The sequence below is a fragment of the Lycorma delicatula genome, chromosome 6 (assembly GCF_047948215.1).
Source record: "Lycorma delicatula isolate Av1 chromosome 6, ASM4794821v1, whole genome shotgun sequence".
In the NCBI taxonomy this organism is placed as follows: Eukaryota; Metazoa; Arthropoda; class Insecta; order Hemiptera; family Fulgoridae; genus Lycorma; species Lycorma delicatula.
In genome coordinates, this window is record NC_134460.1 from 68325165 (window position 1) to 68338079 (window position 12915).

Below are 12915 nucleotides of genomic sequence, written 5' to 3' on the forward strand. Positions count from 1 at the left end.
TACTGTACTGCAACAAAACAGATACTGCACTGACACATAACCACCTGACAAATGGCAGCAACAAACAGTAGCAACATATACATCCACTAGTCGTGCTAGTTGTGTGAAAGCCTTTCATAAATAGTGTTGGGTAGCAGTTTCTTTACGGGTTTGGTTTTATGTTGCTCACCTGTACGTAAAATATACATAAGGTATTAATAAACTAATAACAACATTAAGAATGCATTACCAAAACTTACAATAACCACAAACCTAATAACCACATAATAAAACATTAAAAAACAAAACTAGAATTAACAACAAAATAAACAAATCAAATAAAATAAAATAATCAAATAAACAAATCTGTGTGGAATTTATAAAATTAAATGTATTGAATGTGATGTATTCATAAGTAAGTAAAACAAATAAACCTTTAAAACTATATTTCTTAAGCATTATAGAAATTACAAAAATAATAAATTAGATTTACCATTTACCTAAAATGATAAACCACCTAATAAACAATAAGCATTCTATTTCTAATATTAACACAAATTTATATAAATTAGAAATTAATAAAGATGACAATAATATTTAATAACATATGTTAACAATAACATATAATAAAGATAACAAAAAATATATTTAATTTTAATATATTAAAATAACAATACTAATAAAACTTCAAACTGATAAACTAACAGATTGTTTGGGGGAGACAGTCTTATAAAAACTCCAATGGATAATAGCACATCTCACTTATTTTCATTATTTTAGTATTTTTGTTTTTAAATTTTTATTATGCAATAATGGTATTATTTCAATCATGACTGAGGATGCAGGATTCTGTGAAACTACTAACAAAAAAATTAAAGAAAGATATGTCCTATCTCAATATTCTATACTAAGTGGTTTATTTATATAATTTAAATGTGCAAAAGTGAGCACAATGGTCACTAAACTCAAGAACTGATCTGGCTCTTTATATTATCAACATTCTTATTAAAATTCTCTGAATACATGTAATTATTAAATTATCCAGATTTCTGCATTAATCAGTCTGCAGTAAAGCTTAAATTGAAGGTGAATATTAGTTTAAATTGTACTCTTCATTTTTTAAATTTAGCGCAAAGGCTGAATTAAAACAAGTATTTTTAAACTATTGTACTATATTTGAAGTATTAGCTATTAAAGAAAGGATTTTCATGTACCACTATTTTCATAGGTAGACACAAGTGATAATTTTTATAGCAGGCGATATTTGTACACTCATGTATAATTAATAGTACTTCTATAAATAAATTGTAACATTAATTTTATTTATATATAATTTACTAGTTTCAAACAGAATTTATTCAAAATGCCATAGTTCCAAATTTTTTTTTTATTTAAATTTTTTCTGATCATCTCAAGTTTTCCATATTAAAGTTCAGTTTTAAAGTAAAAAACATTTTTCAGGGAAACATTTCAATGCGCTTTAATTAACTCGTAAAATAATTGTATTTTTCAAAATTTTAGCTTTATTTTTTCTTTCTAAACAATACTTAACATACAACGCGGTAGGCAATAGAAAAAAAACAAATGAAAATCAGTAGATCATTGAATACGAAAAAATACCAACACATTTTTAACAAAAACAAGTCTTTTTGTTTAATATTTGTGTTTTTAACAAACAATGAAAGCTGCTATTTAAACTTTTTAGATACTGCAGTTACCCCAGGGGAGACTAAATTTCTGTCCTGTCAAAAAGTTGATTAATTGTTCCACAGAATATCCTAACAGTTTTTTTTACATTTCTGTTTGAAAATAACTTCAATGTTAAAACAGGAATTACAGTGACAGCGAGGCACTTTTGCCACACTTATAAAATTAGTATCTAACATACAGGTATACAAAAAGTATTTATTATATTCTTTCTAAAATAAAATCTAATAATATCTAAACACACATTTTTTTCAGCCAAGCAAACAAGTAATTACTGTAACCTTACCGTATTTAATTTACTCTATTTTTTGTGCAGAATAAATTAATTTTATCCTATGCAATCAAAACAGAATACATATAATTGATGTAAATTGTATGGAAAAAAATAATGAATTTTCACACAAAAAAAAAGGCTATTTGGTTTTTGTAATGGTGGCCCTGAAAAGGGTCATTTGTAAGTTTGATGAAGTACCCTGAGAAGGGTTGTAATCTGGTCGCTGGTCTCTGGCAATGTTGGTTCAGCTTGACAGGTTGTCAGGGAGTTGTAGCTCGTCCATTAGAATCGGATGATTCCAGCCCCGCAATGGTAGTTGGACCCCCACTACTAAGTCCACTTTAGTGGTGGGCCCCAGAGCCTCACAGTGTTGGGTCAGCATTGGTTATCTTCTACCAGTGCAGCCAAAGCAGTTCTCCTTGCTCGTCCAGCTCAGTCTTCACTGCTACACTTCGCTAGCAGGCTACATGCCAGACCAGCAAAGCCTGCTGTTCCGGCAAGACTTATCTGTTGCATCCCACATTGCGCCAGCCAGGAGACTTCTTCTTCTTCTTCTTCTTCCTTTTCTTCTTGGTCTTCTCTTAGTGGTAGTCCAAGAGTGAATACTCTCCCATTATTGTGCTACTGTTTATAAAGCCACCTGCACGTGATGGGGTGCCGTATTGCTGCGCACATTGCAGAGTTTCCTTTGATATTGTGTATCACATTACTACTTGATACTGTTTGCATAAACAATCAAAAGGATAAAATTATGAATAGTGTCTTTTTAAGATATGCTAAATTAAATAATTCTGAATTTTATCATAATTCTTTCAGCTATTTCCTTTTAGGTTAAAATTTTAACATTTCTTTTTCTTTTTATTTTAATTTGCTCAAAATTAATTTTCTACATATTTTATTCTAAAGTTTTTTTTTTTATTTCCAATGGAAATTTAACCAAGTTTTTCTACTCTAAACAAGAAATAGTTTTTTGACAGTAGTTCATAAATTTTTATTTTATTACATGTCCGACAGTAGTAGAATGTCAGTAGTAGTATTATTTTGTTATATGTCAAAATGAGAGCTAAAATTTTAGAAACAAAATTTTATTTTCTCTACAATCATCACCCACAAAAATGCAGTATGGTACTAATTACCAGTAATTAGTAAAAATTTCAGAAAAATCATAACTGGAAAACAGGACGTTTTTGAAGGTATATTTATAAAAATTTTTTTTAACTGTAGAATGCAATTCAAAGTAAATCTTTTTCTCATGTGGAAACTCTAACTACGGTATTAATAAATTTTAGTTAAAGAAAAAAGAGAACCATGGAAACAGAGCTCAAAATAATAAAAAATATAACAAATAAAAAACAATTTAACATCTTTCATTAGTTTGTAATTAATATGTAAATTTAGTTACATGAGAGTAACAAAAATAGTCAGACACCAAAATTATCCAGAAAGTTTTATTCATGTAAATACTCTTTGAATAACAAAACATAACAGAGCAATATAATGTAGTTCCAAAAAACAAAAATTTGTTCTCCAATCCTTTTGCACTATTCAGTTTGCATGAAATGCATATATTCATTCAACGAAGAAAATAATTCCTTTCAAAACTATTGTTTTTATATACATACAAGGTGTAGCTAATAAATAACGAAACTAATGCTGTATACATAGTTATTATCCCCTTCAATATATCCTCCTCCTCTATCCCTGCAACGCTCCATGCAAATTTTCCATTGTTCAAAACAATGTTGGAAGTCTTCTTCTGTGAGCTCTTTCATGACGCGTGCCGCTTTTTCTTTCACAGCTTCAACGGTCTGAAATCTTGTTCCTCTTAATGCAGATTTGACCTTGGGCAACAGATAAAAGTCACAAGATGCCAGGTCAGGTGAATAAGGCGGATGATCTAACAACACTGGGATGTTATACTTGGCTAGAAATGTCTTAACAGACAATGCAATGTGATCTGGTACGTTGTCCTGATGAAGAACCCATAGCTCGTTCACCACAATTTGGGTTGTTTTTTTCTTATTTTTTTCATGGAGTTGAACAAGGACCTCAAGGTAGTAAATATTGATTATTAGTTTGACCATCAGGAACCCAGTGAAGGTACACAATCCCATGAATGTTGAAAAAAAACAATCATCGCTTTGAATTTTGATTTGCTCATGCCTTCCAATCCATGGATTGACGCTTAATTTGTGGATCATAAGTGAAAAATTTAAGATTCATCACATGTCATCAATCTTTCTAAGAAGTTTGGGTGTTTTCAATGGCAATCAATGTGTCAGAACAAACATTTTCACAAGCTTCTTTTTGTTCGATTATGAGAATTTTAGGCACCATTTTTGTGGACACTTTCTGCATGTTAAAACTGCTGAGTAAAATTTGACTTGTACATTCTTTGTGAATTCCTAGTTTTAGCAATCACATGAATAGTTAACAGACGGTCAGATCGGATCAGATTACAAATTTTTATTTGCTTTTGACATGGAGGGCAACCTGGGTAAACATCATCTTCAATGTCTTCTCGGCCATCTTGAAAATGCTTAAACTACTCAAAAACCCGCTGGCAGTTCTTCTGTAGCAGCATTAGTCTTGTTATTTAATAGCCACACCTCATACATATGAATATATACAAATACATACATACACACACATCCCTCCCCGCATGCATGTGCACACCACACACACACCACACCACACCACACCACACACACACCACACCACACACACACACACACACACCACACACACACACACACACACACACACACACACACACACACACACACACACACACACACACACAGAGAGAGAAAGTGAAAGTAAGAGAGACATTCTTTTATTTTTATTTTACAAATGAATGTCTGACCCTATTTTTATTTAACATCTATTCAAATTATTTAGGTTTATCTACAAGTATAATAATTATTACCTTTATCAAACCATCTATGAATAAATGCCATACTACTAATGATCATGTCATTATAAATCATATTTACAGAAGAAAATCAGTAAAAAAGTAATCATTTGTAAGTAAAAATTTGTGATAAGATGGGAAACAAATGAGACTTATACTAAATACTCTATAATAACCTGCGTGTACTGTTGATAATAGACGTATCAATTGGTCCAAATAACATAATGCTCAGTATGATAGAAAATATTAAGAAAACATAAATTCATAAAGAAAATATTTTTTTCATTCTCCTGAAATCAGATTGTAGAAAATGCACAATGCCTTACAAATGGTAAACATCAACAAAAAACTACATTTGGCTGATTATCATCTACGATTTCTAGCAGCTGTTTGAACAATACATATGTAAATTTTCAACATATTCAATCCCACACTGTACCAACATGTTTCTGGACTTCAAATCACTGTTTTCCCATTGTTTAATCAAGTTATACAAAATTTCTTATATTAACTACACTACATACAAGAGATGGTAGTGAATTATTTTTGAAGTTGTTCTGTTTGTCAAATATAAAGATTCTATTTGTAAAACATAAATCGATTCTCAATTTTTGAAACAAAAAACCCAGCCTCTAAATATAAATAAACCTTACAGGGTTTTAATTCATAAAATATTAAAAATAACAAATTTGCAAGGATGTATAGCAATCAAACTCATGCCAATCTTTGCTAAGAATATCAAAAGTGAATTGTGCTATTTCCCTCTTGATGCGCTGTTTCCAGTAGACGATATCATTGATGGGTGTACGGTGAACGTACTTTGCTTTACATTTCCCAAAAATAAAACTTTAAAGTAAGGTGAGAAGGCTCTATAGATCACTGCTTCCATCCAACTCTTCTAATTTATTGTTGAGGATACAACCAATTTTCTATCAATAATAGTTTGAAAAGTACAGAGAAATGCCTCACCAACCATCCATTCTTCTTCCTAATGCTTAAAATTATTTCACCTCCAGCATATGTGCCTTCCTTCAGAAAGGGGAGCGCATTGCATCCATCAAACACTAGGGCCCCCCAAAAAGGCACTTTCCTGCTAGGCCAAAAGGGTCCAGTACCAAAAGGACTTCAAGGAATGGACTGAAGGGTAATCAAGCAAGGAGAATGAAGCTCATAAGCAGCTAGTCTCCCAAGGTCAGCCCCGGTCAAATAATTCTTCCTGGTCTAAAGGATCAGAATGAAGCAAATAATTTCGGCCATAAATAAAACAAATAAATATATCTGCCTCTAAATAAATAAATAATTACCTGCCTATTAAAAATAAGATACAGCAGCAAGAAACTTTGTCCAGATTCTGCAATTAGTAGGGAGGTACATAATTCTCCTGCTATCCTTACATCAATTTCGTTCTGAAAAGCACCATATTGTTGAAAGATATAATTATCACCTGCTAATTGGGGATACAAACAACTACATGTACATGTTCATGTATCTTAGTCAACTGTTTCAACGTGCTATTACACAGTATTACATTACAATTAGAAAATTTCCCAAGTCTAGAAATTATTCACATTCATCAAAATCTTTACATATTTCTTAAAGATACATACTTAAAACTATTTTTAGCAACACTACTTTAACTGTACACTTCGCTAGTTGCAGTCTATTAACCAAAATCATGTTGGAATACACAGATGTATACCATGAAGATTTATACTTTATTGACATTGTATTTCATAGAAGTAATTAGTGCGCTAATTAGATTTCAGTTCTCACAGTGCTACTGCTGATTAAGTCACTTTTAAGAAATTGAAGAGAATTAACTCCATTAATTAACCTAACTTGAGGAGAATTCAATTCAACATCCAAATCCTCAGGTGTTGAAGTGGTATTCTATTGCATGACAATGCATGATCACCCATAATGTAAAAGTATCTTTTACAAAGCTCTAAGTCTGGGATACCATCCAGTATACAGTTACATTTTGTTACTTTGAGGAATTTATTTGTTTTTATCAGGAAAAAATCACTATAACTTCAAATACAGTCTGGTGATGTCAAATCTAAAGTGTAAAAATGGCTACATCAATAATTAACCACTTTACAAACATGGTTTTTATTAATAGACTTTGCAACTAAAAAGTATACAATTAACATGGTAATTAACTATCTTAAATAGTGTTAACTATGTATCTTTCAGATTAAGTAAAAATATCTATAAAATTAAATAAGTACTAGAGATGGGAAATTTATTTTCTAACACCTCTCAAAAATGTGAGATAAAAATTAATTACATATAATGTAAATGCAACTTAAATAAAAATGACCAAATTACTTGTACCCATGAACACACCAAACGCTCATTTTTTAGGGAATATGTTCACATGAATTACAGAAACTAGCTTATCACTGAAACTCACTATCTAAAAAATTGTATCATCTATCTGACTGAAAATACACAGCAAATTTAAATTTCTTTGGGTTACAGACTGAACTTATACAATAACCGATGCTTACACCCCATGAAATGAAAGCAATTCTTTAATATCTCATGAACAGATGTTTTCATGAAAAATGGTTAAAGCATGTAAGGTAATTTAATTTTAAGAATAGGGTAAGCTTTATCGTTAAATAAACAAAAAACAGTCAACAATAAGCATCCCTTTTCCTTCTATGGCTTCACACTACACTAAACAGTACACTAGAAAAAAAACACATCCTAATTACTTACCTATAGGAACTAAAAACTAATAAAACAAAAATTTGACTTATTGCTGATCAGTATTCATGGTTTATTTATTGTTAATAACCTTTGACTATATCCATTATCAATCATATTGGTGGTTTTCCCCACTGCCTGTTTGTAGCATCTACTTGCCTTGTCAGCCCCACTAAGACCCAATTATCCTACTCCATGTCGTCACCACCATTCTAAAGTAACGAATATGAAAAATCGCATTTTCATATTTGTCAGTTTGTGACTAATCTGAACATCCTGCATCTTGTAAATTATCCAATGCGTATCTCCTTTAAGATGGCTAGTTTAAACCTTTTCACTTTAACGAAATACATTCCTATATAGAATTTAACATTGAAACTGTTTTTTTAGTTCTCCTGAAAATTTGAGTTTTTCAAATTTGTTACTTTAGCATGGTAGGGACAATATGACCATGTACAAGTTACCGCAAAAACAGTGCCGTGCTTTTGCTGTGCAGTGTACCTGTATACGCTATGAACTGTACAGAAATTACACAGCAAGCAAAATATTGCTTACTGTTTTAAACAATCTGTGTGTGAGAAAGCATATGTGTGTATAATCTGACATCCTATGGTGGAGACTGTATTATGCTGCACACACAACCTGCTGATATTAATGATAATAGTACATTTTTAGAATGTTAAGGGTACTGGTGGTGGTGAGTTTGAAAAAGATTACATAACTTATTAAATTTGAAATTTAATGCTTTAAAAATGTAATTATCAAATTGAAAACATTGTGAAACAAAATGATATATTCCTCACAGAGATTTCTTATAGCAATAGTAAGATTTGGTTCCACAATCTTAATAATGCAATTCTCTTCAATTACAAGGTCATCTTGAACTTTCCACACACTCGCCGTCTATAATTAAAAATCAGCTCATTATTTGTTAAATATTCCCAAACTTCATTATCAGAAATATCCTGAAATTTTGCCACAATAAAATAAAAAGCGAGTACTAAATGTAGTAAGTACCAAACGTACTTGTAAACAATCATTAACAGCTTAGTGTAGTTATGATTTGGCTACAACAGGCTTCTGTATTTCATGTTGTTGTTTACTTCCAACAGTTATACAGCTGGAATTGTATAACAATTGTAAATCAAATCAGATTTTCATTAAGTAAAGTACAAGGTGTTGGTATTGTTTTATAAACAAATATAAGAAACAAACTAAAACAATCTATAAACAAACATTGAGAAGAAATGAGAATATGTTATATAACATATTTACGATATCATCAAAGTATAAATTCAGGATATACTTATAAATTAAATATGTTATATGGTGAACAGAGAATAAATCATGTTTTTTTTAGAAAAATCTGCCTATAGCAATATTTACTTCAAACAGCTTGTTCCTCTTTCCAGTTCATTCTAAGAGCAATTAATAAAACTGAGTTTCTAAACTAAAACAATATGAGACAGGAGTTCAAAGATTTAATCATCACAAAATTAAATTATACTATAAGTTATTACAGAAGTGCTGTTATCATTCATTCACTAATTTAATAATAATGCAATTACAGGGAATCAAGTGGGCATAAACTAGTCAAGAAAAACTAATAATACTAAACAGCTAGTAATCAAGTTCAATCAGCAAAAAGGGTGTTGGAATTACCTTTAAAAATTCAAAAAAGATTTCCTACATAAATTGTCAAAAACTACACGGGCATTATTATTTTTGTGATGAGATATATCCTGAGTGAATAAATACCAAATAAACTATTTTTTGGTAAAGATGGAGGGGATAAACAGTTTACCAGAAAAGAACATAAATAGTAATTAGAGTTAACATTAACTCATAAACAACAACAGGTAATGTTTTTATCATATGTGAACAGACATAAATCACTAGATAGTTAAAATTTTTTAATAACAAAAAGATATCACAAAAAAGTCATATTCTGATCAATATACCTAAAAACTAAATGTTATATAATTATCAATCAAACCCTACTTTTATTTCAGAAATTTTTAATAAATTTAAACAAAAAATACCGTAATCCATCTGAAAAAAAGACAGGAACATATCAGCAATATTAAAAACAATTTTTTAATCTTAACTAACTTTTTTATTCAAAATTTCACATATACGCTTATAATAAGGGATCTGTCAAACTAGTACTTTAATATACCGTATATATACAACAAATTAACAAATAATCACTGAACACAGAACAAAAACAAAAAAAATCTCTATAGCAATTATAATTTTCACCTTTAAAATTTAATGTTCAGTAAAGCAGTTATATAACCTAAATTATTTTGTCAGCCGATTTAATTTGAAGAAACAAAAAATTCAGTAATGCAACATTAATCATAATCTCTAATGAATATTTTATAACACTAATATCCAAATCATTTTATACACTTTTTTTCAACATATAGTCAACATTTTACTGAGTTTTATTGATGTAATTTTCATAGGTAAATAATTCTTACACAAATGTTTGGTTGAATGGAAATATACACAATAAGTAATAATTTAGCACTTTCTCTTTTTAAAAAATACCAATTACTGTCTACTTGAACATACATGAATACAACTTTTAAAGAATGAAGATAACAGCAATACTCAAATAAAAAGTTTATAATGATAGCAACAGTTTAAAAATAACTAGTCTGCTTTCCTTAGAGGCTACGTCATTTACTTATATCAATCCAATTTAATTGATAATTAACCACATAAAAACTATATATCAAAAGGCAAAAAATATATTTTATCTTCATATAAATATACTGCAATTACTTTACTTCATTAAGTGGAATGCACTTTTCCTATTTTCTTTTTTTTGTGTTTTGTTTTTTTATAAAATATAATTACAAAAGATATATATATATATATCATGTAAAAGAAGATGTAATAATAATAATAATAATTATAATAATAATAATAATAATAATGATTTTTTTCACTTTTTATATAAATATAATACATACAATAAAATATCACCAATTTAATTTTAAATCAATTACATAATTTTTGATCGTTTGCGAGCTATTGCGTCTTCAACAGCTTTTAACTGTTTAAGTAATTCTTCTCTCCTGGATGGAGCAGTCTTCTTTGGGGTAGATTTTGGAGCCACCTATACACATGAAAATTAATTAGAAGACATAAATTAATTTTATTAACTAACAGTCACAGAAAATCAAGCATCTGAGCCAAACACACCATGTACTTCAAGTCAATTACATTTTGTAAAAGATATCTGAAATGTTGGATAGATATTAGTAGTTAATATATGTACAACTATTTTCGTGGCATAAATAATAAAACAGCAATCCTTGGGATCCTGTATAATGGAACCAATAACCGAAATATATTCTTATGTAGTCTATAACCATGCCAGTGCTTTGCTTAAAATTGTTGTGTGTGTGTGTGTGTGTGTGTGTGTGTGTGTGTGTGTGTGCGCGCGCGCGCGCACTCTTATGAAGTCATAATACAAAACGGATTTAAAAAAATTACAACTTGAAAAATCTGTTTTTTTCTTAATTAAACAATAAAAACGGAACCAAAAAGTTTCTTTAACCCTTCAGCGCGTTTATATCCTGTGTGAATTATTCTCTTCTAAACTGGCTATTTAGTACCTAATACCTTTAGAGTAATATTTTACAATTATTAAACAATATTTTTTATTTTAACTTTCCGGAAGCATCTTTAAAAGTACAATTATCAGAAATATACATTTTCTGAGCATGCAAAATCATATATTGAAGTATAATTTACTTTAAAAATTAGATTGTGTGTGATAAATCTTGAAGCGACTATCTCTATACATATTCCTGCTTCACATTCTGGGCACCAGTAATAGTTGTCATTCTTTTTTCCAATTTTTGTAACAAATATTTTCTGAGGCCTTGCTTTTTTATCTGATGGAGGAATTTCCTCTATAGTGTCTTTGAGTCAATCTAGATGAGGGTGGCTAAACCCACCGGGTTACTGAACGTAACCCAAACGCAACATGGGTCAGCATCTTCACAAATCAGCTGATCTCAAAGTCGAGAGTTCCAACATTCAAATCCCAGTAAAGGCAGTTAGTTACTTTTATACGGATTTAAATACTAGGTCATGGATACTGGTGTTCTTTGGTGGTTGGGTTTCAATTAACCACACATCTCAGAAATGGTCGACCTGAGACTGTTACAAGATAATTGTTTAGGTTAACTCCCATGAGAATGGGAGTTAACCTAAATGAAAGTTGGTCCACTGAAGGGTGAGTTCTTTTTCATATTAATGAAATGTAATGAGTTGCACATATAAAACATGGAATCGGTTACACATGTATTTCATTAGAAATACAGAATAGTTATTCACTAAACTTATTAAACAAACATATTTCATATCACACACAATTATTTCTAAACTTTCATGAAGAAAAATTTCTTTCATGAAGAAAGTCGGTCACACAGGAAAAAATATATGAAAATATTCATCAATCCTTGTAACCGAATACTGTATTTACTAAAAGTTCATTTATTTAAGAATAAAATCAGTAGATAACATGCACTATATGGTTATCTACTGATTTTATTGTCATGTGCATTAATATAATGGCAAAATACAGACCCGGCTGTATTCAACATGATGTTAATAACGACATAAAAAAACTGAAGGGTTAAGTAAATCTTGCACTGAAATGTTTCATCACAATTTATTATAACTTTTGGTATACGTTCAAGCGCGCACACATGTGCACCAGTAAATTAAAGCTATGCTTCTTACTTACAATAACTACAAGAAATGTATTTTTTGGAGCTCTTGTCTCAATCTCCAGTTCCTCACTGACAAATACATATCTCTGTATCAATAAAAAGTACAAAATTTTGAGAATAAATTTAAAAAACTGTCTATTTTATCATAGCATTAAAACATTATGCATTTATTAATATCTGGCCACTAGTAACAAACTGAAAATATTTTTTTACTATTTATTTATAAAAAACCAACATTAGAAGCATGCTTTTAAAATTAACTGTTTTAGGATAATCAATCATATTTATCAATCCCAAACATGCATGGAATAAATAAAATGAATGAAAAAATATCATTCACATACAACAAAAAAAAATACCATTAGAAAAATACAATGAGAACCCTCATTCTAACGTTAAATAAATAATAATAATAATAATAATTTTTCTTGTCTCTTTTCTTTCTATTTAGAAAAATGAGCTCACCAATTGAGAGAAAATAAAATTAATGATTTACTCTCTGTATTTCAATTCAAAAAAAAAAACAAATTAAGCTTAGTTATGATGATTTTAAAATATGCCATAATACA

At 29.6% G+C, this 12915-nt stretch overlaps 1 protein-coding gene across 4 annotated transcripts in view; it reads right to left on the reverse strand.

The window, feature by feature from the left end:
- Positions 1–9682: 9682 nt before the first annotated feature.
- Positions 9683–12915, reverse strand: part of LOC142327109 (uncharacterized) — a 79701-nt gene continuing 76468 nt past the window's right edge. For all 4 annotated transcript variants that reach the window (XM_075369972.1, XM_075369971.1, XM_075369969.1 and 1 more), the window contains exon 16: positions 9683–10719. In XM_075369972.1, coding sequence (XP_075226087.1) covers positions 10606–10719 — 114 coding nt within the window. In that variant the 3' untranslated portion in view covers positions 9683–10605. The remainder of the gene's footprint in view (positions 10720–12915) is intronic.